This window comes from Equus caballus, chromosome 12 (assembly GCF_041296265.1).
Source record: "Equus caballus isolate H_3958 breed thoroughbred chromosome 12, TB-T2T, whole genome shotgun sequence".
Classification (NCBI taxonomy): domain Eukaryota; kingdom Metazoa; phylum Chordata; class Mammalia; order Perissodactyla; family Equidae; genus Equus; species Equus caballus.
Window position 1 is genome coordinate 9587894 of NC_091695.1, and position 23032 is coordinate 9610925.

A 23032-nucleotide genomic window follows, 5' to 3' on the forward strand; every position below is an offset into this window, starting at 1 on the left:
CAGAAAGTGGAAGCTGGGCTGTTATGGATTGTTATGCACTGTTAGGATGGTTGTGTCCCGAGAAGGCTGAGCGGCCTCCAGATGGACGGGGGGGTTCACAACACGGAGGGCTCCTTTCACACTTGCACGAGGAGGGGGCAGCCCACGGCGCGGCCTTCCATTCCCTCTGCTCCGTCCTCCCCAGAGGGCAGTGGGAACACGGCTGGGGCTGTGCCTGCTTCCCACCCCTGAGCCCAGCTCTGCCCGTGCAGCTGTCCCAGGCCAGCTGTCCTGGCCCCAGCTGCCCCATGCTGGCTCCCACGACCCCACGGGGGCTGAGGGCTGGCCACTGTCATTCCTGGGTTGTCTGGCTGCTGGGAGGGGGTGAGGGCAGCCAGCTTCCAGCTTCCCGCTTGCTCCCTGAGTCCTGCCTGGCCTGGGCTCCCTGGGTGTGGAGGGACACGGCCAGAGTGCTGGAGCACCGTTTGAGTCGTTTCAGAAGCACAGGTGTGTCCCCCAGGGCGACTGAAAATGAGAAACAACCTGTGTGTCCGATCTCAGAGTACCTAGTCAATGCTTCGTGGTATATCTATATACCACTTGAACCTGGGGGCCTTGGGGGGGCTCCTGGATGGCTTCCTGGGGTCTATGAACCCCCAGAGATTATTTGCAAAATGCTACCTATACATGGGTTTTCCGGGGGAGTCTGTGACCCCCCCCAAACGTTAATGAGTGCTGAGCAGTAGTGTGGATTCTTGTCAACATGTCAGATTGTGTCGTGGAAGAGCATCCTCTCAGCACACAGAGACTGTAGATTGTAGAATGATGCTGCAAATCGCTCTGGACAGCACGAGCCCAATTTTGTTCAGAACCACACACGCAGGAGGGACAGCTCCTGAGATGATGACAGGCTCCCAGTTTCAGCCAGCATCCATCTAGGCAAGTTACAGAGCCTGAGGGTCTTCTGTGTAATGTCACTCCAGGCCCCGCCCCGGTGGAGTGGCTGACCCAGACCCTAACTACTGAGCATCAAGCAGCCAAGCCTGCCCGGAGGACCGCACTTCCTAGCTGTGTGGCCTTGGGCCAGGCGTCTAACCTCTCTGGGCCTCAGGGTGTTGTAAAATGGGACCTCACGTTAGTACCGACCTCATGGGGTTGTGCAGGTGAGCTGGGAGGGTGTGGGGCCAGCAGGTGTCGGGTGCCCGCCAGCCTTGGTTGCCTCTCCTCCCCTGCCCTGGCCCCCTCCCGCCCTCCTCTGACCTACCTGCCTTCTCTCTTCTCCCCAGGGAGCTCCAGGCCCAGCAGGATGGCGTCAGCCTGTATCAAAATTACCAAATACTTCCTCTTCCTCTTCAACTTGCTCTTTTTTGTAAGTATGGCCACCGCCGTCCTCATCGCCAACAACAGACTCTCTCCTCCTGGGACATCCCAGCCTGACCCTCCAGAGACCAGGCCTGGGGACGGCAGCGGGGCATGGCGTGGGGGCTGAGGATAGACCATTCCCAAGGGAACCGGCTGGGGGCAGCAAGGAGATTCCCTGAGTTCCCAGTGGCTCTGTGGGGGACCCCTGGGCTCCGCTCTCAGCCTTGCCCTCTCCTGGGGCACCGAGGCCCAGGCCCATCAGGGCTGGATGTGGGCGTGGGGGGAGGCGACCCCCCTGGGCTTCCCCTGACTCATCAGTGGGGAGTTGCTGGGAGGAGCCTCTGGGATCTGTCTTGTCCGGTCCTGACCCCCCCACCCTCCTGCACCCCCTGAAAAAACTTGCCTGTTCCTGTTCCAGGGCTCGGCTATCCCCACTGCTCTCCACCCCCATTGTGGGGGCTGTCCTCCGAGATCCCAGAGGGGGGCGAGAGAGGATGGGCTCTGCCCTAGAGGGGGACCCACGCCCCCTTCCCGCACCCACCCTGGCAGGCCTCGCCAGGTCCCTGAGCCAGGGGGCCGCCAAGAGGGCAGCTCTGCGCACATCTGGAGCTGGTTTTCCTGGGGGCTCGATGTTCCTCTCTGGGCTGGCACCGACTCACTCCTCCTGCCTGGGAGCTGGCAGGATGGTGGGGTGTGTGTGGGGGAGTGGGTGTGTGATGGAGTGAGGGCCCTCATGGCCCCAAGTGTTGGGCGCCGTGTCCTCCCCGTGTTGCTGGGTCACCCTACGTTGTTAAAAGATCGGGTTCCACAATAGGGTGTTTGTTATGGTCCAATTTTATTTTCAAAACTCGTACACACACATGAATATTTTTGAGAGGAGAAGAAAATGCCTCTGCATGTTAATGTTGGGACTCCTGGGGATTTTGGTTTTGTTCTTTATGCTTCTCTGCATTTCCCAGATTTTTTACAATAGACGTGAATTACTTGTGGGGGAAAATATTTTACATGACAAGTGACATAGGATTGTGGGAAGTTGGGAAAATAAAGAACCATTGTAAATTCCCCCTTATCACTTTAACCCGACACACACATCCTCACCAGGGTGTTCCTGGCACACGCAAGCACGCACATGCGCACACGCACACGTGCACACGCACATGCACGAGGACAGCCGTAATGCCGCCGGCCCTGCTGGTCGTCCACCCTGACTCCAGTCCCAGCCCCTCCTCGAGGGCAGTGCTGAGCCCCACTGTGACTCTGGCCCTCCGCTGGGGGGACAGGCAGGCCCGGAAGCCACCCTGGGCAGGGCCTGGGCACCCGGGCCTCCCCAGCTTGGTGATCACTTCCCTCCCGGCCCGCCAGGCCTCTGGAAAGCTCCTCCCAAGCAGCCAGAGCCAGGCCTTCCCAGCAGGACCCGTGGCTCCTGGGTCTCGGCCTGGCCGGGGGTCGGAGCACTGTCTTTCTGTCTCTGGGCATCCTGGGGACTCGTGAGAGGGGTCTAGGCCATAGTCGAGGAGGCGATGGGGCTTGGGGTTCCGGGACAGAGACACCCTGTCTCCCCCCGGTGGGAGGGGCGGGGAGAGACTTTGTGGAGAGAGGGACCAAGCTTGATGGTTTGGGCCCAGGAGTCCCTTCCTGTCCCTCTCCCCGCTGCCCTGCTCGGCCCTCCCGCCTCTTTCCAGCTGCTCCAGGGGCTGGGGGAGTCAGGGGTCAACCCCGTGCATGCCGGGGCCCAGGATGGCCCATCAGGATGGGGAGTGGGCACTAGGGGAGGGGGAGGGGACAGGAGGGAGTTTGGGGGCCATGTCGGCTCCTTCGCCCTTTGGCGGTGTCTGCCCTGACACCTCTGTACTGAGACCCCGTCCTGGGAGCTGGAGACACATTCGCTGGCAGAAGATTATGGCTTCTGTCCTCATGGGGCTCACGTTCTGGGGGCGGTGGGCTCTAGTCAAACACTTACTCGAGTGGACGATGACACCGCCCTCGTGTTTGGCTGGGAATGAAGGACATGGCCCCCGGGAGAGCAGATAATTATCAGGGGCTCAGCCGGCTCCCTGGAGTCCTGTGTGATGCTGGGGGAGGGGTCCGGCTGGGGCCGGGCAGAGCCCTGCGGCCTCCCGGAGGGATGCTGGCCCTGGTTCGACGCACGGTGAGAAGTGGCTACGTGACGGGACCTGTGGTTGGAAGCATCGCTTGGGCTGCGGTGTGTGCTTGCCCCAGCACGTGTGTGCACGTGTGCGTGCTCGCCTCCTTCCCTCCTGACGCCAGACCCGCCCGAAGACGGCCTGGCCAGCTTTTCTCGGCTCTGCCCTGGGGAAGGACGCTGGCTGGCGGGGTCTCAGCTCCTGGCTGAGTCCTGTCCGGAGATTCTGGAGGGCTAGAGTGCTTGATGTGGGGAGGTGCCCCGCGCCCCAGGCCTGCTTCACGGCGAAAGGGGGTGCCATGGTGTTTCCCCCTCTTCTGGTTGGCCACCTGCACGGCCCTTCTTCCTGGCAGACCCGAGGCCTGGTGGCTGGTCCGGCCACAGCTGACGGTCAATTCGCAGTCATCAGACCCACGGAGGGACCAGAGGGGCCGTGCCAGGGACTTCCCTCTCCGGGAGGCGAGCCGAGGAGCTTGGCGGGGCAGGCCCGGATTGAGGTCTGCTTGGGATGACGGTTGCCCGGAGGGGATTTCTGCCCTGCCTCTCCTTCCCTCTCCGGAGCGGCTCCTCTCCCCGCTGCCCTGCCCCGAGCGTGGAGATGAGCGGGCCAGGCCTCTGCCGTGTGGGTCTGGGTGACGGGAGCAGAACGTGGACCTGACGACGGGCCCTTGGCTGGCCGTGCTGTGAGCTGTAGGGTCGGCAGGCAGGGGCCCAGGGGTCTCCTCTGGGACCCAGACTCCTGGGTTCTGTGAAGCCCCCCTTCCTCCCAGCGAGCTGCACAGTCTGAGTGCCCCCATCTGACGGTGGGCCCTCCCCTCCCCGGCATCTCAGTAGCCTTCCTGTCGCCAGAGACCAGCTCTCCAGGCCCAAGCCCAGGCCAACCCAAGTAGCCCTGTGGCCGGTGTGCCTCTGTCCAGCCCCGATCAACAGTCACTCTGCGCTTTGAGCCCCTGATGGGGAATTGGGTAACCTTGTGCGGCGTCAGGGCCTCAGTTTCCCCATCTGTACAATGAGGACAATAACAGGGCCCATGTGAAAGGAGAGAGGAGAGGACAAGTGAGCGGCTGGAAGACAGGGGACCAGGGGAGGGTGGCCATCTCGCCTCCCCATTTGTGGTCGTCTCTGCTGTCCCTCTGGGCGCCGGGACCAGGGTCAGGGAGTGAGGCCGTCCCTTCTGAAGGAGACACAGTACCCGCTGTGTCGGGGCTCCGCTCCTCTTCCAGAGGAAAAAACAGTAAAACCCATCCTGTCCTTATTTAAAAGTTTGATATTTTGTTCATCATGGATTTTTTCCATTCATTTTGGTTTTTTAAAAAGAGTTGCTGGAAACTCTTGTTTATCTTGGTTACTGAGGGTTTCGGGGTCCCCTGAGTTTTCGCACCCGAGGCAAGTGCCCCATTCGTCTGACTCGGGTCCCAGCGCTGTAAGGACGGCAGAGCCAGCCTGGCAGGCCCCGGGCTGGGGCTCACCCTGCCTGAGGGCTTTGTCTGCCCCTGCTGGCCTCGCACCCGAGATGATGGGCTGGGGGCCAAGGTGGGGACCCGGGGCTGGCAGTGAGGCGGGCGGTGACATGCTGGGACTCTCAGGGTGGGTTACTCCCCAGTGGGCCCAGGCTAAGCCCCAGGCAAAGGCTGACCTTGGGGGGGATGCAGGGGCCCCACCCGAGGGAGCCTGTGCTTTTGCCCAGACTGCAAGCACTTCCTGGCCTCGGCCGGCGTGGTAAGACCGTGGATCCTGGCTGGGGGTCCACCTGGGGAGGGAGGAGGGAGTCCCTGGGCCTGGGCCTGCCCCGGCCCCCTGTGTTCGTGCATCCCCCACCTTCTGCTCCTGCCTTCACAGCTCGTCCTCGTGCTCCTTCAGTCCCTGAGCCCTCGGCTCCTGGGGCTACAGGCACCCGGGGATGCAGAGCTGCATGCAGCCCCGCCCTGCCCACAGGGAGCTCACTACCCAGCTGGGGAGACACACGTGGCAGAGTTAACCCAGCGGGAGCAGCTGTCGAGGGGCCCATGGTGGCTGCCACAGCTGGGGTGGCCCTTAGCTCCTGCCGGAAACGCTCCTGCAGACCGAGGCCTGGCGGCCGAGTCTCAGGGCCAGTGGCTTTGATGTTCAGTCCTTGAAGGGTCTTCTCCAGTCTGTTGGGGAGGCTCCGGCCCCTGTGCTGGGCTGGAGTGGAGGGGTGACACGGGAAAGGGCCAGGGGATGAAGCAGGAGGGTACCCCGCCAGGGGGCTGCACCCCTCAAAGCTGGAAGGCTCAGTTGACCACGCATGGGCATGGGGTGGGGAGACGGGCGGCAGGGGCTCCCCACACTGTCTGGATCTGGGGTGCCAGGGCTGCGGTTTGGGGCCTGAGGTCACCCTGACATGGGCTGGGCAAGGATGCAGGTGGCTCCCCGTGTCCCCCTGGCCTGGACTGCAGGGGTGGCTTGGCGGGGCTCCCCCACCCCCTGCTCCCAGGCCCTGCTAACTGCCCCTTCTCCTTCCAGATCCTGGGCGCCATGATCCTGGGCTTCGGCGTGTGGGTCCTGGCCGACAGGAGCAGCTTCATCTCTGTCCTGCGTAAGGACCCCTCTCCCCGCTCCCTCCTGGCCGGGGCAGCAGGCATGGCTGCTCGCACTGTTGCTGTGGCCCCTGCTGGCTGCTCTCCCCGCTGACCACAGGGCCTTGCCCGGGGCCTGCTGCTGACCGCTCCGCCATGGGCCCTGCGACAGGGGTTTCTGGAAGGAATTTACTCTCGCTCCCCGGACAAAGCTGCTGTTGTCTGGAGAACCCTGGGGTGAGGGAGGGCTATTCCCCACCCTGGCCCTTCCCTCAGCCCTGACCGTGAGAAAGCCTCTGTACGTTCTCGGCCTTCCATTTGGCTGTTCGGCAAAATGTGGGCAATGCTCCCTCTCCGCCCCAGTTCAGAGGGTTGTGAGACAGGGCCAGGAGCGACAGACCAGCAGGCGTCGGTGAAGTGCCTACTATGCGCCTGGCACCGGCAAGGCGGGTCGGGCACATGCGCTGATGAGGAAGGCACCATGTTCAATGGTTCGTGCTCACTCCGCGCCAGGCCAGGGGCCGAGCATCTTTCCCGTGTAAATTGTCTTTAATCCTGCAACAGCCCTGCGAGGTAGGAGCTGTGCTAGTCCCGCCTTACAAATGAAGGCGCGAGGCTCAGAGAAGTTAGGGCCCTGGCTCAAGTTTACACAGCTGCTGAGTGATAGGTGCAGGACTGGAACTCTGAGAGCGTTGGTCTGAAATGCTGCACGTTGGGGGTGAGCCACAGTGCGGAGGCCCCTTCTGTCTCTCTTTAGAAGCAGGAGGAAAGAAGCCCAAGGCACCCCTCCCCAGATGGTAAGAGCCCTTCTGGGTCTACTCACACTCTCCTCCAGGAAGCCCGCCAGGCTTGCTGCACGGACTCTCGAGGCTGCCCGAGTGGGAGGGAGGCGCTCTCGGCGAGTGTGCCCGCAGCTCACTTCCCTCCCAGCAGCTGCCCAGGGCAGCGGGTTTGGACTTAGGCCCACAACAGCTGCTCGATTTGAATAAAACGGAACCAGGCTAGGAGGGGTGATGCAGGGCCACATCCGTCACTGTGTTCCCAGGGGGCTAGGCCTGCCCTCAGCGGCAAAGGGAGGCAAGGATGATCCCCTCTAGCCGCGTCCGGGGCGGCCCGGGGCTGCCAGGCCTGCTTCCGTCCTGGGGCCGTGCACTGCTCCCCCATCCTGGGCTGGGGTGCGGGCTTCCTGCCTCAGCCAGGTGCCCAGGCTCCCCACACCCTCCCAACAGGGGACGCGTCCTCCTCAGCCCTGACCAGGCCCAGGCTTGCTGCTTCCTGGGCCGGCACACACCCACCGGGCGCTGTGCCACGGGGCAAAGTCTCGAGGCCCAGCCCGCCCTCTGCCCTCTGCCCTCTGCCCCCTGCCCCCTGCCCGGGGTGCTGGGGGCTGCCGGCTGCTCCTCCCACCTCCTCCCTGTCAGATCTGAGAATCTGAGGATCTGGCCAGACTCAAAAGGCACCAAGCTGCACCCGGAGAGTTTTTACAAACCCCAGGACCCGGGCCCCACCCTGATGGATCTGCCTCCCTCCGTGCCAGTGGGGGCTGGGAACGTTATGGTTTTTGAAAGGCTCCCCAGGCTGCCAGGTTCAGAAGCACCAATCTGCTAGCCCGTCGCTAGAGGTGCAGAGAGGGGACAAAGGCTCCCTGAGAATCACACAGCAATTGAGGTCGGAGCTGGGGCCCGGGGCTCCTGACCTACGATGTGCCGAGCTCCCCCCTTTCCTAAGTGAGTCCTCGCTGTCAGTCCGGGGAGCCAGGCAGCACCATGCCCACTGTAAAACGGAGGAAACGGAAGCACAGGCCGGGGCAGTAACTTGTCCAAGGGCACACAGCTAGAACGTGGCGAGCTGGGCTATGAACCCGGTGGCAGAGCTCCTGAGCCCCCAGACCCCCAATCCATGGAGCGCAGGGTTCTGTGGCCAGCCACGTGTTCCTGCCTTAACAAGAGGAAGCGGGCACAGTGGTTCAGAGCACACCCTGCCGAGGTTCCCATCCTGGCTCTGCTACCTGCTGGCTGTGTGACCCTGAGCAAGTTCCTTCACCTCTCTGTGCCTCTTTATCCATAAAAGGGGAATATAATAGAAGGCACCTCATGAGGGTATTATGAGAAATTAAATGCGTTAACATGTGAAAGGAGTTTGGAAAAGCTCTTAGTGAAGAGTGAACCCTACATAAGTGACCGTTAAAGGAGTTTGTGACACCATTGACTCCTCATAATGTCGCTAAGAAGGAGGACTTTCTTCCCTTTTACGGAGAAAGAAATAAAGCCCAGAAGGGCTGGTCCGGGGTCGGAGCCTGTCAGCAGCGGAGCTGGGGTCAGAACCCACTTCCTCTGGTCCTCGGTCCCTTCTGTTTGGGCCGCTTCCTCCCCTCCCCCCACCCTCGGCTGGAACCCGCCAGTCAGACCAGGAAGCTGCCTGTGCCACGCACAGAGGATGGGCTCCCCCGGATGCTCAGGTGGCCCCTTCCTAAGTCAGGATCGGGCCTCTGAGACCCTACGAGGACAGGAGATGTGCTGAGAAGCTGAGGCCCCGCAGTTCGCCTGCCTCAGGGGAGGGGTCTGTGCTGGGGGCTCAGCCCTGGGCCTGGCCTGCTGGGTTCCGGGCGGCCTGGCAGCCTCTCTGGACCCCAGGACCTTGGGGCCGGGTCAGGATGTCCGTGCAGCCTGTCGCTGTTCTGGAAGTGAAGGGGGGGATTCACATGATGGGCCTTGTGTGGGTGGCGCACGGGGGTTCCCAGGGGCCCCCGGTCCCGTTGTTCTGGGGGGACTTGCTGGCACCACGCCCGGGAACTCTGGCGGCCCCACCCTGCTGGTTGCTGGGACCCGGGCAGAGGGGGCCTGCGATGAAAAGGTGGCTCAGGCCCGGAAGCCCCCAACTCGCCCTAGGAGGGCTCTCCCCGGCCTCCCAGGGGGCTCCTGTGAGGAGCTGGGCGGAGGCAGCCCTGCCCTGGCACCCTGAGGGGACGAGGGGCTGGCCAGGGCTCTTCCGAGCTCCAGAACATTCTGTGTGTGAGCAGGAAGTAGACAGGATCAGCCTCCCCGCCGCCCGCTCTCCAGCTTTGTGCTTACTCCTGCAGGGCGCTAACGCCCCCTCAGTGGCCCAGGTGGGGGTCCTCTCCCCACGCCCCCCCCCCGACCCCGGGAGCCAGCCTGTGTTCTCCCTGCTGACAGCCAGCTGGTCAGAGCCGACCGTGCCCGGGTCCATGGGGAGCACGTTGAAGCTGTAGACCAGGCGGGCTCCCAGGACGTCTGCTGGGCTGTGACAGGCCTGGGATCTGCGTCCCTAAGAGGCGCTCTGACCCGCGGATGCGCCCCGCTGCTCTCCGCCTTCTGGATACAGCACCCCAGGCTGCCGCCCGAGAGCGCGCATCCGCCAGCCCAGCTCTGACAGTCCTGGGGCGTGAGCGTGCCCTGTGTCCTCTGTCGGGCTTCTCAGGAGATGCTGGTCAGCTGCCCTGATGGAACGGCTGACCCCACCTGCCCGGGGCTCTGTTGGCCTGTGGCCCTGAAGAGGGTCTCTCGAGCATGAGCCTGTGGACCACCCCCACCCCTCTTGCTGGTCCATGTTTCCTCGCCTTCTTCTGTTCTTCAGACACACCAAGCTTCACGCGCTCTCCTCCTCAGGCCTTTGCACCTGCTGTTCCCATTGCCTGGGATGCTTTTCCCTCCGTCTGCACTTGGCTGACTTCCCCGTTCTCATCTCAGCTCAGATGTCCCTGCTCAGGGCAGCCTTCCCCACCCCCCAGCCCGTCCCCACCCCACACCTCTCTACACTCGCAGCTGCAGTATCTTTTTTTTGAGGAAGATTAGCCCTGAGCTAACATTGCTGACAATCCTCCTCTTTTTGCTGAGGAAGACTGGCCCTGAGCTAACATCCGTGCCCATTTTCCTCTACTTTATATGTGGCACGCCTACCACAGCATGGCTTGCCAAGCGGTGCCGTGTCCACACCCGGGATCTGAACCGGTGAACCCCGGGCCTCCGAAGTGGAGTGTGCAAACTTAACCACTGTGCCACCGGGCTGGCCCCATGCGTTCAGTATCTTTGTGGCCCTTCCCACACCACAAGACCCTCGTTGTTTATTTATTGTCCCCACCCCACCCCACTGAATGTCAGCTCCTGGCGTGGGGGCCTCATCCATCTGACTTCTGGGTCCCCAGCAGTTGGCACGGTGTCCAGCACCCAGTGGGCACTTGGTAAAGATTTCTCGGCTGAATCAGCGAAGAGATGTCATGCCTGTGTCAACACGTGTGCCCCCGAGCATCAGTGGGAAGAGCGGGGCCTGGAGCTCCGTGTTTCCAAACCCCAGCTCTGGCCCTTGCCCGCGTGCCTCGCTGAGCCTCAGTTTCCCCATCTGTGCAATGGTGGCGCTGGTGCCTCCCAGGCAGCGCCCTGTCAGAGTTGGAGAGGCTGTGGGGAGCCCTCGCCTGTTACAGGGACAAGTGGGGGGGAGCCTGTCGTGGCTGCGGCCACAGGACCCGCCAGCCCAGGGTTCGCGGTTGAGCAGATACTCGCCGCACTTCACTGTGCCGGACCCTGTTCTGGGGGCTGGGGCTCCAGCAGGGACCAAAGGCCCGCCCTCGTCCAGCTTACGTTCTCGTGGGGGCGGCAGACGACGGGCAAGGAGAATCAGGAAGACGTATCTTGTTCAATCCTGTCCGGTGCTAAGGAGAGAAACGAGGGCAGGGACGGGGTCAGGAGAGATGGGTGGGGAGACGTCGGGGAGGCCCTTCGGAAGCGGCCTCCCTGGTCCCTTGTGCGGGGCTGACCCCAGGGCTCCCGCTCCAAGGAGGGGATGCAGAGGGGTCCGAGCCCGGGCCCTGCCCCTGATGTCGTGCATGATGGGGGCGGGACAGCGGCTGAGCACACGCCCTCCTCTCTCCCTCCGCAGAGACCTCGTCCAGCTCGCTCAAGGTGGGCGCCTACGTCTTCATCACCGTGGGTGCCGTCACCATGCTCATGGGCTTCCTGGGCTGCATCGGCGCCATCCGGGAGGTCCGCTGCCTGCTGGGGCTGGTGAGTCCGCCCGGCCCCTGCCCCTGGCCTGAGCGCCGCCCTGGCCCAGGCGGGGTGGGAGCATCTCCCGGGGGGAGGGGGCCCTGCACCTGCTGGGGGACCCGCCGCTGACCCTGCACCTGCTCTGTGCCCCCAGTATATCACCTTCCTCCTGCTGATCTTCATCGCCCAGGTGACGGCCGGGGTCCTCTTCTACCTAAACATGGGCAAGGTAAGCACCCCCACCCCACATGGCCCTGAGGGCAGGGGACAGACAAGAAGCCCGCCGTCGTCACAGACCATCCCAGAGCAGGCGGGGCGGCCTTGGGGGCCCAGTGCCCTGGGGTCCCGCGTGGATGGGAGCGGAGAGGGGAGGGCAGTGTCTACGGGCAGAGCCCCTGCTGGGCCTGAGCTCCACTCTCCCCGACCACTTCCTAGCTGTGTGGCCGTGGGCCAGCTGCTTGCCTCTCTGTGCCTCTTCCACTATCTGTAAACTGGGGGCGATAAATTTAATACTCACGGTGGTTGTGAAGATTCAGTAAGATTATCTCAGTAAAACTCAGCACAATGTCTAGTTAAAGGAATAGAAAATCAGACGACTGGTGACTTCAACTCTAAGGACGTTTGTTGTTGACTTAACCAGAAGTTGGGTTTGGAAGCTCAGAGACCCTGGTTCTGGCTGGCTGCTCAGCATCCCCATCACGCCACTCACCTCATGGTCACAAAATGGCTGCCACAGCACCAGCACAACATCTGTGCTGCTGTGGCCAGAAGAAGGGGTAAGGGGCAATGCCGACCGTGGCCATCCCTTTGATTAGAGAAGCAAGTCCTCTGACGGGCTTCCGCGGACTGGGTCACAAGGCACCCCTGGCTTCGAGGGAGGCCAAGACAGTGAGTGCCCAGCTTTCAGACCGGAAGGACAGAGGCATGAGAGAGATGGGAGCTGGGAATGGCTGTTGGGGGAGCCCTGTCACAGTTATCATTGATGGAGTACCTACTACGTTCATGTGGTATCTTCTAGAAGCTTTACACACGTTGGCCCATCCTCCCAACAGCTCTGCACTGCATTAAGTTGACCGACAGGGAAGCAAATGCTCAGATAGGTGGATGACAATAGCAATGGCAATAATAGTAACTAGAAGCGCCACCACCCCTCTGGTGGGTTTGGTGCACCCCACGTGCTGAGTCCAAGGTCGGCCGCTTCAGTTCATTCTCTCTCTGACCCTCAGAACCCCACCCTGCAGGGGAGGGGAGGGCGCCCAGCTGGGCAGTGCCCGGGCCAGGTGAGCCTGGAGCTCGCCCCACCCCAGACTCACCGCACGTGGCCCATGGCCGGCCGAGCCCAGGGCCCTGTGTCCTCCGGTGCCACACGGGTCTTGTCCACCCATGAGGGGGAGCTGGCGGCCAGGTGGGCGCCTCCATTTGCCACCTGAAAGTTGAGTCGCCTCAGGTCCCTCTAAGAAGGGAGCTGAGCACGCGTTCCACCGCCATTGATAGCTAATGCTTCGCAAACAAGCCTGGTCCTAAACGCGCCGCACGGCTTCTTGTTCCTCACCATAGTCCTGTAGATCATGCATTTGAATACCTCCATTTTCACATGAGAAAGCTGAGGCACAGAGAGGTTAAGCAACTTGGACAAAGGCCACACAGCTAGTAAGTGGCAGAGCCAGGATTTGAACCCAGGCAGCCTGGCTTCTGGGTTCGTGCTGGTGAAATTCTCATTGTGGTGGTTCCTACCTCAATCTGCATTATTTCTTTTAATCCACATCCAGCCTGTTTCCCAGGAGAATTGTAGCTGCCTTCTAACATAGGCACAGGGTGACTAAAATCAAAATGCGAGAGATCAGGATGGACATGGAGAGAGAGGAAGACCACTGTTCCCGAAGCCAGGGGACAAGATACGGGAGCTGAGGGCCAACTTGAACACTGAGCTCCCTGGCAGCGAAGGAGAAAGGGGAAATACTGGTTTCCGTAAATGAAAGGAAGCTCGCCTGGGTGTCAGACAGGAAGACAGTGTTTAGCGCAGGGAAACTCTTTTCCCGGAGAGAGGGTTGTGGGATCAGGTCTTCATTTCTGCCCTGTGGCACCTAGAGCTTCTCTGGGACCCAGTCAGTGGTGCATTAAAATCAGGGTGGTTGAGAACTGGGCCCCAGTGAGCTGGTTCCTGTCACTCAACCCTGCAGGGAGGGGTCGTGGGGAGTCCACCATCTCACCCGCTGTGTGTTTCCCTGTCTCACAGTAATAAAGCAGGCGGCCACTTGTCAGACACCCACCACGTGCCAGGAGCCGAGCTAGGAACTTGACACACATTTCAGTTTTCCAACATTTTCCAGTTTAAGAGACTGAGGCCCAGGCAGGCGGAGTGACTGCTGGTCACACACAGCTCGAGGCATCAGAGGGGAGATTTCCATCCCCGTCCCTCTGCCCCAAGGCCCGTGCTCCCTCTGCCCGGCGCTGCTCCCCCCTGCCGGTGTCATCTTGGCGGGCCGACCCCCAGGAGCCGTTCCTCTGAGGTGGCCGGGTCTCCTGACTCCCGTGCAGGCTGGTCTGTGCCCCTGTTCCCTCCTCTCTCCCGTCTCCACCTCCTCCCCTCGGCCATCCTCTCCTGGAAGGCAGGGGACATTTCCCCTGCTGTGCTGGGGAAGTCCTGGCGCCACTCCCTCCCGAGTCGCAGGCCTGATTTATGTTTTCTTTCCCCGCACATTGTAAATCCCAGTGGAGACTAAACATCCCCTGGGTGGTGTTTATTCCCACAGATGGGGCCCAGCTGGGCACGGGCTCCTTTGAGCCTCAAGGAGAAAGCCTTTTAAAGGCCGAGGGCCGGCTGTCCCCGCCCCCTGGGCCTCCTGGCAGGTGGAAGGACTGAGCCCCCGGCTGCCCCAGAAGTGGGGTCCAGGGCTGTCTGTCCTTCCTGCCCCCAGCAGCGCAGCCGCAGGGGGGGGGACCTGAGCAGGCCCGCGGCCCTGGGGCCTTGGGTTCCACGGCTGTCAGTTGAGAATAAGCCCGCCTGGCCCCCGGCCACGGGCCTCGACCCCAGAGCCGAGCTGCCGAGTGGAGCCCCTGCTCTGAGACCCTCGGCACGTTACTCATCCTCTCTGTGCCTCCTTTGTCCGTGCCGTAACCGTGCAGGCCCACGCCCCCTTTTCTGTGATCTTGAAATCCAGAACCACGTTGAAAACCCAAAAGTGCCATTTGCAGCTCATTTGGTGGCAAAATTGAACCTGAATGGACATGGCCTTTTTAACCCCATTTAGATGTCCCTCGGGAAGTATAAACGGGAGAGGCTGTGGGACGTGACACACGCCCCAGTCCCTTTCTCAGACTGAGCGTCCCTCGGTGCGGGCACGTGGGCCCGGGGTGCCTGACGGGCTGCGCCGGGGCTCAAAGCGTGGCCTTGTGGGAGGGCGCGGCGTGGGACCGGGCAGAGCAGAGGTGGCTGGCATCGTGCCGGGGCTTGTTACCGTTGTCACCACTCTTAACTTGGTTGGTTTCTAGAATGTCTGCCGGTCCTGTCGTCGTCAGCATTGATGGCAGCGTTCCCTGGGGCTGTGGGAACCAGGAATGGGTGTGGTGTTACGATGCCCCCGGCTGTTCCAGCCTCTGTTTAGCGGGCAAAGCCCAGCTCTGGAATTCCGGGGCCCCATGTTCTAGGTGGGCTCTGCTGCTGATCGCTGTGTGGCCTTGGACAAGTTCCCTGGCCTCTCTGAGCCTCGGGTGGCCTGTTGGGCTGTTCCCAGCTCTGGCACTCTGGGCTTCTGACTTGTCCTCTCTGGGCAGTGGGGGTGGGAGGGGGTCAGGAGGAAGTGGACGTACTGCTTCCTGTGATGCGCTGGACGCTGGCCTGCACGCTCGTGCGGGCCGTGCCACCAACAGCCTGCCCAGGTGAGGCCCTGGGAGGTCACATCAGGGCCCGAGCAGCCGGCCTGAGGGCTGAGGGCTTGGAGCGGAAGGGGCTCACGTGGCTGTGTGGGCGCCGGGGTCGGGGGCGGTGACAGTGGCCTGGCCGGACTGCTGTGTGCTCCGCAGACAGGTGGGGCCCCCTTCCCTCTGCCACCAGGCAGCCCCGATACCCGGTGTGCGCACGCCGCAATGCGCAGGGGGTGGAACGGGTCCCTGAGGGTGGTGCGGTCCCTCGCTGTGATGGAAGCTTCTGGATCCCCGGCGTGGGTTTCTACCTGCTGTCAGGGAGGCAGCTGGAGCCGAGTCAGAGGGGTGGCCATCCCCTTGCCTCTGGGGCAGGGGACAAGGCGTCCAGGCCGTCCTTCTGGAAAGGGAGCACGGAGGGCGAGGGGGCGGGGACCCTCGGGCGCCTGCTGGGCGCTGGGCTGGGTTCAGTGCTCTCTTCTGGTTCTACGTCTCTGTGCAAAGTCCCACCACCAGTGACGTCAAAGCCCAGCACGGGTTGGGGAGGGGGAGCAGAGTCACCCCGGGAGACGGCGGGGCCTCGAGTCCGGTGGTGACAGGGGTGGCTTGCTGTGGCTGAGACCTCAGGGTTCTGGAACAGCCCATCTCCGGGTTACAGTCGCATCTGCTGCTTGCTAGCTGTGCCATCTTGGGAAGTGGCCCTGCCTCTCTGAGCCTCAGTTTTCTCTCCTGGGAAATGGGGCAGGCCCAGGGTGGGCTTCCCAGGCCTTAGCAGTCACACAGGGGCCCACACTTGGTCTGAAGCTCTGCTGCTGCTGCTGTCTTGAAATTCTCGGTCCTTTTTGGACGGGGGGCCCTGCAATGTCGTTTTGCACTGGCCTGTGAAGTGCGCAGCCCGTCCCGGGAAGGCCTTGATTGCATGTAACAGTAACCCGGCTCACACTGGCCAGGCGGGCTGCAGGCTCAGCTGGATCCAGGTTTCCAAAGGCTGCCAGAGGACGCGGTCCCTCTCTGCCCCTCAGCCCTGCTCTCCCGCCATGGCTCCCTCCTCGGGCAGGCTGTCCCCAGCAGGGCCTGAAGTGGCCACCAGCACCAGGCCCCTAGCCCACCAGATTAGCGGGAAGGGAGCCCCCGCGTGTGTGACTTGGGTCAGGTGCCCCTCCCCGAGCCTCTCTCTGTGCCCGGGCTGTGGAAGGCACAAGTGGCAGTGAGGGGGCGGGGCCTTCAAGCCACACGCCGCATGCACGGGGGCAGGGGGGCAGGGGGAGGGACTTTCCCTAAGGAGGGAGGAAGAGAGCGCGGGCAGGGGCCCAACCACAGCAGCGACAGGAGCATCCTCTCCGACTCCCTGGCTGCTCCTCGAGTCTCAGGATCCTCCTGGTGGCCACGGTGACGTCCCCGAGCTCCCAGCACAGCCTCCTGGGCGCGGGGGTCCTAAGGCAGCCGCCCCAGCTGAGGCAGCCCTGCAGCCCCCACCCCCAGGGCCGTGTCTCAGCCACATTCGGGCCAGAGGACGATGTGGCATTTCCATGGAAACCACCCAGCCTCAAAGGAAACTACCGGCTTCCATCCCCTGCTCACCGCAGGGACCTGAAACCAGGAAGTCTGGGTGGCTGCAGCCACCGCCTGGGCCATAAATAGAGCCTCGGTGGGTGGGGAGGATGTGAGAGAGGCGGGTCTCTATGCAGATGCCCCTGGGGACCCCTCCTTTACACGCTTCGGGGATCACCTGTCCGTGGGGAGCCGAGGTGGGGCAGCGACGGTCAGAGCAGAAAGACCCAAGACCTGCCCCCGGGGCAGCCCTAGCTGTGTAACATGGGCAAACCCCTTAGCTTCTCTGGGCCCTCCTTAAAACTGCTCTGGCCTCCTTCAAGGGGTGGCCATGTGGTTTAAATGCTGATAGAGCTTCATGGGTGAAAACCGGGGCTCTGGAATCAGACAGGCCTGGGCCCGACCTCAGCTCTTCCAGAGGCTGGCTGTGTGACCTTGGGCAAGTGAATTAACCTCTCTGGGCCTAGTTTTCACCTCTCTATAAAGAGGAAATAAGGTTAATACCTAGGCCACACGGGCCTGCTCTGAGGATTCAAGGGAGATAGCACATTGAAAGGGCTCAGCACAGTGCTGGTACGTAACAAGCCTTGGATAAAAGCCACTATTATAGTCACTGATGGAAAAGCTTTGTAAATGGTAGAGCTCTGCGCGAGCAACACGAAAAGTGACCCTGCAGAGAGTTCGAGAGTTCGGTCGAGAGGGAGAGGAGCAGAGAGCTGGCCTGGCGGGGCTGCCGCCGGCTGGGGGGCAGGGCTGGTGCAGGGCCGGCTGGCAGCTCCATCCGGAGGATGTGGCTTCTAGGAGCACAGCGTTGGCAGGCAGCCTGTGGTGGGCAGGCGGCAGCCCGCTCTCGGGGATCCGAACCCGGCCCTGAGCCTGGAAGCCCCCCCCCCGTCTCCCAGTTCCCTCTCTCAGCAGCCAAGGGGCGGGGGCACTGCTGTCCCCTGACTGCCCTGCCCCTCTCGGGCCCCTCGCCTGGTTCCACTGCGGCAGCAGGTGACCACCACCGGTGTGTGTCGTTCAGGGGAAGGCCCTGAGCAAAGGCCACGGGAGGGGCCGGGCCGGGGCTGGGTCTCGGAGGACCCCCACCTGGGGCCGGGCTTCTGGGGGCCAGGGGAACCCTGGGCTCAGCTCTTGAGTCGGGTGGCCTGTGTGCCCCCTGCACAGCTGGCTCGTTCCTGGAAAGCCGCGTCGTGGGCCTGGGAGGGGCCTTAGGGCCCGACGCTTTGCGCCCTGCGCCCTCGGCTGCCGTCTCCGTCAACCAAGGTTTTCTCGTGGGCATTAGGGAAACGGGTTCCTCTCCTCCTCAGCCAGGGGCCCTGCCTTCCTGAGCACTGAGGGGGCCAGTGCCCTGGGGACGTGGATGTCGTGGGGGGAGTCAGCAGAGTGCGGGCGCTGCACGGTGCGTGCCGAGGCACGTGGTTACGCACACGGTCGTGGTTGGTGTCTGCCTCTCCGGCCAGCCTTCACCAGACACATTCCCTGCCCCACGAACTGACAGTCCGGTGGAGGAGAGGGCAAATCCTGAGGACCAGTGAGCACATGCTCGCGAGGGTGTGAAGAACGCTTGCAGGACCGGGAGGGCCTGGGAGGGATGCAGAAGGGCTGGCATTCTGTTTGGTGGTCCAGGAAGGCCTTTCTGAAGAGGTCACATTTAAGCATGGCTCTGAAGGAAGTGGAGGAGAGAGCCATGGTAATATTTGGGGGAGGAGGCTTCCAGAAGGAGGGAACAGCAAGTGCAAAGGCCCTGAGACAGGAACATGCCCAGCACAGACAGCATGGAGGCCTGTGTAATTGAAGCAGAGGAAGCAGGAACAGAGAAAATGAGATCTGGAGAGACCAGGGGCCAAATGTCGGGCCCAGGGGCCACTGAGAGGACCTTGGCATTTGTCCTGACAGTAGGGGCTGGGGGGCCGCTGAAGAAGCAACTTGGAAAGGGTCACATTTAAAGGGTTGTGCAGCTGCTGAATGCTAGACAGACTGCAGGGTGGGGGGGCTGGCCCTGACTGTGCCGGGCTTCACATGGGGACAGCAGGGAGCTGGTACCCAGGAAGGGCCAGGAAAGGGTTGGAAAGGACGTGAAGTGCCGTGAGTGTGTCCCCAGGGTTGGGGACAGTTTAAGGAGATAGGAGTGGGGTGGTGCCAGGTTCAGGATCTGCCCTCAACCCCTGCCCTCCGTCTGCAGCTGAAGCAGGAGATGGGCGGCATCGTGAGCCAGCTCATCCAGAACTACCAGGACGGCCAGGAGGACAGCCTGCAGGAAGCCTGGGACTACGTGCAGGCCCAGGTAGGCGGCCGCGGCCGGGTGAGCGGCTTTGTGTGTGAGTGTGTGATGGGCGGCTCCCGGGCGGCCCCCTCCCCGCGCCCCAGCCGCCACCACAGTCCCTGCGCCGTGGCTCACCAGGTCCCCCCGTGGCCAGAGGGGGAGGTGCAGCTCTTGGCCTCTGCTGGGCACTCAGGGGGGCCCACGCTGGGGGTCCAGGACCTGGGCGCCGGGGCTGGTGAGCTGACACGAGTCTGAGGGGGGCGACCTCTGGGGAGGAGCGTTCCGGGTGAAAGGAGTGACTTATTCACATCTTGATCCAGGTGGTGGTGATGCCAGTATGTGTGTGAAAACTCCCCAGGCTGAATTTGTGCCCTTGGGGTGTGTGTGTGTGTATTCCCCCTCGAATGCAGTGAGAGAGGAACTGATGGACTGACCGACTGACTAACGGACCGACTAACTGACTGACTGACTGGGTTTCCAGCCGGCCTTGATGGTGAACCCATCACCACACACACGGATCGACCTCAGCAATCTGCCCTGGCCGCCCCCCTTTCGTGGTCCCAGATGCTGTGTGTCCGTGGGCAGGACCCACCCTCTCTGGGCCACAGCCTCCTCTCCCCTGTGGGGAGGGCCGTGGGTGCGGGGCCGGGGCAGGCAGGGCTGGGGCAGCTGGAGGCTGGCTGCACGTGGGCAGACGTCCTGTCACACAGTGGTTTGACCCACAGCCACTAAGATCAGAGGGAGGCAGGCGCTCTGGCATGAGAGCGCCACCTTCCAGGGGTCTGGGGGAGAGGGTCCCTCCGGAGGTGGTGAGGCCCCACGTGGGAGGCGGCGGACTGGGTTGGGATCCCCCAGAGGGCAGGGCCTCTAGATGGTTCTGGCGTCTGCCAGGTGCTGCTGGGGGTGGCGGCCGAGAGCCGCGGGGCTCAGCCCTGAGCTGGAATGACGCCCTGCCGCTGCCTAGCTGGCCTCAGTTTCCTCGTCTGCAAAGTGGGCTGTGTGTCCGTGCTCATGGGGACGAGCTGAGAAAGCCCGCTGCACCGCGGCTGCGCCGATCGTGGGCCGCGTCGGCAGTGACACTCGGCGGTGACACTCGTCACGCACAGCCGCTGAGCCGCGGGGCACGTGGTGGCTGGGACGGACCTTGGCCAGGAGGAGGGCTGCAGGGTGGGAGCAGGACCCGGGAGCTGCCCCGCTCCATGCGGCCAGGGGTGGCCGGAGAGGGGACAGCGGGCAGGGCGGCACAGAAAGGACCCCGGGCCCCCTGCACGTGCCTGGTGCGCCCCCTGCTGGCCGCTCGCTGCCCTGAGCCGGGGAGGAAGCAGGTGGGGGCACGCAGGGCACTCTGCATCCTGCCAGGGACCCCAGCTCCGTGGCTGTCAGCATCCCCTTCTCCAGACGAGGAGGCTGGGGCTCAGAGAAGTGCGGGGGCTTCCCAGGCACAGGGCAAGGCAGGATCTGAACGCCCCCTCACCTTTTGGGGGCATATCAGCCCAGGCCCTGGGATCCTAGTCCCGTTGGGGATTCAAGCCCAGACGTGACCCGAAGCCTCTCGGGTCCCCTCCATGGCACCCCTGGAGACCTGTTTACCACGCGGAGCCCAGCAAGCTTCCTTGCCTCTGGAACTAGAGCATTTTCTTCACTAAAAAAGCAGAATTGACCACGTCTCCTTTCTCGCTTTGGCCACCAGGAAGCTCAGAGCCCAAACTCAGCTCTGGCCCCTGAAGGTGGGGCTGGCCTTCTATACACCCTCCAGCCCCATGCTGGCCGCTGGCCTGCCTCGACCCCTCTAGTCCCAACGGCCCTGCTGCCAGCCCTGTGTGTCAGGGACTTTGTTACCCCCATTGTGCAGATGAGGAAACTGAAGTCAGGACTTGGCCCAAAGTTGAGCAGCTGGTTGGCAGCAGAGCTGCAGTTTGACCCAGCAGCCTGACTCCAGACCCCACGATCTTGGCTGTTTGCCGTCTGCCCCGCTTGCGTCCTGCACCCCTGTGCTCTGTCTTCCCGCTTGAGCTTCCCTTCTGATCTGCTGTGTGTTTTTGCCGATCCTGATTTCGGCCTCCTGCCGTGTTCACGGTTGACAGCGTGTTTCCCAAAAGCCCCTTTAAGCTCCTTGTGACTCCCAAAGCCTAAGTGGGACCTCAGCTCTAGCCCGGCCGTCGGGCTGGGGCGGGGGAGGCCTGGCAGTGGCAGAGCTGAGCCTCCGTCGGGGGGCCCGCCTTGCCAGGGGGCGGCCTCCCGCGCGGGCAGTGGCCCAGCAGCCTGTCCCCTGTGCGCAGGTGAAGTGCTGCGGCTGGGCCAGCTTCTACAACTGGACGGACAACGCGGCGCTCATGAACCGCACCAACATCACCTTCCCCTGCTCCTGCAAGAGGAGGGAGGAAGACAGCGACACCCTGGAGAGGCGGGGCTTCTGCGAGGCCCCGCGCAACGCCACCCAGAGCGGCAATAGCCCCGAGGACTGGCCCGTGTACAGAGAGGTGGGTGGGGGCCGGGGCCGGGGCTCGGGGATGCTGGGCTCGTCTGGCCTCCTGTTCCAGCCTTCCTCCCTTCACTTAGCTGTTCCTGCCGTGGGTCCATGGGTCCCTTGTCATTTATCCATCCAGGGAGCACGCAGAGCCCTCTCTGCAGGCCCTCTGGGCTGGGGATTCTGCGTGCCGGGTGAGGCGACCTGACGTGGTGACGTGGCCGTGTTCTCCCTCGCAGGGCTGCATGGAGAGGGTGGAGGCGTGGCTGCAGGAGAACCTGGGCATCGTCCTGGGCGTGTGTGTGGGCGTCGCTGTCATCGAGGTCTGAGTCCCCTCCCCTCCCACCATCCCCGTGCTCCATCCTCCCCACGCCCCGCCCTCCCGGATTGTCCCTGCTCCGCAGATGTGCTTGGGGAGGCTGAGGCCCCTCAGCTCCTGGAAGCCCTGCGGCCACCCCGGCCTGCACACTGTCCCTCCCTGACCCTCTGCCGCCTGAATGCCAGGCTGTCCTTGAGCGTCTGCTGACTGTGCAGTAAACCCTGTGTGTGGACCTGGACGGCGAGATGCTGCTCTGGGGCCCCTGGGGGGACCGGGCAGCCCTCTTCCTCTCACCCTCCCCCTCTCACTCTTGCCCTCCCTGTCCCTCTTGCCCTCTCACTCTTGCCTCTGCCTCCACAGCTCCTGGGGATGCTCCTGTCCATCTGCTTGTGCCGGCACGTCCATTCCGAAGACTACAGCAAGGTCCCCAAGTACTGAGGCAGCGGCTGTCCCCACCTCCCTGCCCGTCCCCCGCCTCCAGGGGTCCTTCTAGAGGCCTCCCTGGCTCCCTCCCCCAGGCCCGCCTCCCGCCCCACTGCCAAGGCCCCTTGCCCATCCTGTGCTGGCTGGAAATGGGGGGCTCTCTGGGGCCTGGACCCCCCTCCCTGTCTTTCCGCCTCCGGCTTTGAGCCCGGCTGTTCCATGGCTCCTCCGCTCCCTGCCCACCGGGGTTCTCTTTGCAACTCAGAGAAAATGCTGCCGCAACCTCCCTGCGCAGATGGGCTGGGCTCTACCTGCTTCCAGGGCTGTACATAGTTGGGGGGATGTGTTAGAAACTGGGCGGAGGGTGGGGGTCAGGTGCCCGGGCTGTCAGGGGACTGCCCACTGCGTGGGTCAACTCAGTGTCCACTTCGATGCTTGTATGTTTGGGTTTCGCATCTTCATTAAATGTCACGGGAGGGGTGGGCTGTAGCGGACTTGGGAGCGGCCCCCCCTTCCCCAGGCCTGATCCGGCCTCTCCGGGCAGCTCAGATCAGCCTGGGCCACGATTTGGGGCCTGGGCCAAAGGGGGGCTGCCTGGCCCTGGGCTGCTTAGGGAGACAGAGGGATGAACCCTCAGGGCAGGGCACAGAGCTGGCCCTGCATTCGCCTGGACCCTGAGCCGTCCATGGAAGCAGGGACCTTTTCTCCCGTCCTCTGCCCCCGGGGAGTGGGTGGGTGCGGCTGTGCCCTGTGGCGAAGTGGGAGGGGCTCCGTGCACCGTTCTGTAAAACATACTGGAGGTTTGATCACTGACTTTATTAAAGAGGGTTTGTAACAACCCAGCCTGCTGTGGTGGGGACGCTGCTTCCGGGGAGGAGGAGGGAGCGGGTGTGAGCAGGGTGGCTGGCTCTGGGGACAGAGGGGCGCCCTTTCTCAGCATCTCCAGGCCCCCTGCAGCCTGGTGGACGAGCAGAGTGGCGCCCGCCCTGGCTGCGGCGTGGCTGGAGTTTAATTTGTGAGCGGAAACAGGTGTAGACCACACATCTGGGTTCATGCCTCCGAGGCCGGGGTGCAAGTGTCCCCAGAAGGTGCACAGAACTGGGCTGGGGGGCGGGGTCCGTGAA

At 63.1% G+C, this 23032-nt stretch overlaps 1 protein-coding gene across 6 annotated transcripts in view; it reads left to right on the top strand.

The window, feature by feature from the left end:
* Positions 1-22750, top strand: part of CD82 (CD82 molecule) — a 48412-nt gene extending 25662 nt beyond the window's left edge. For all 6 annotated transcript variants that reach the window (XM_070228645.1, XM_001489923.7, XM_014729435.3 and 3 more), the window contains 8 exons: positions 1266-1348; positions 5969-6041; positions 10915-11039; positions 11176-11250; positions 18619-18720; positions 20979-21179; positions 21406-21489; positions 21846-22750. In XM_070228645.1, the coding sequence (XP_070084746.1) occupies positions 1286-1348; positions 5969-6041; positions 10915-11039; positions 11176-11250; positions 18619-18720; positions 20979-21179; positions 21406-21489; positions 21846-21923 (801 nt within the window). In that variant the 5' untranslated portion in view covers positions 1266-1285 and the 3' untranslated portion in view covers positions 21924-22750. The remainder of the gene's footprint in view (positions 1-1265; positions 1349-5968; positions 6042-10914; positions 11040-11175; positions 11251-18618; positions 18721-20978; positions 21180-21405; positions 21490-21845) is intronic.
* The last annotated feature ends 282 nt before the right edge of the window (positions 22751-23032 follow it).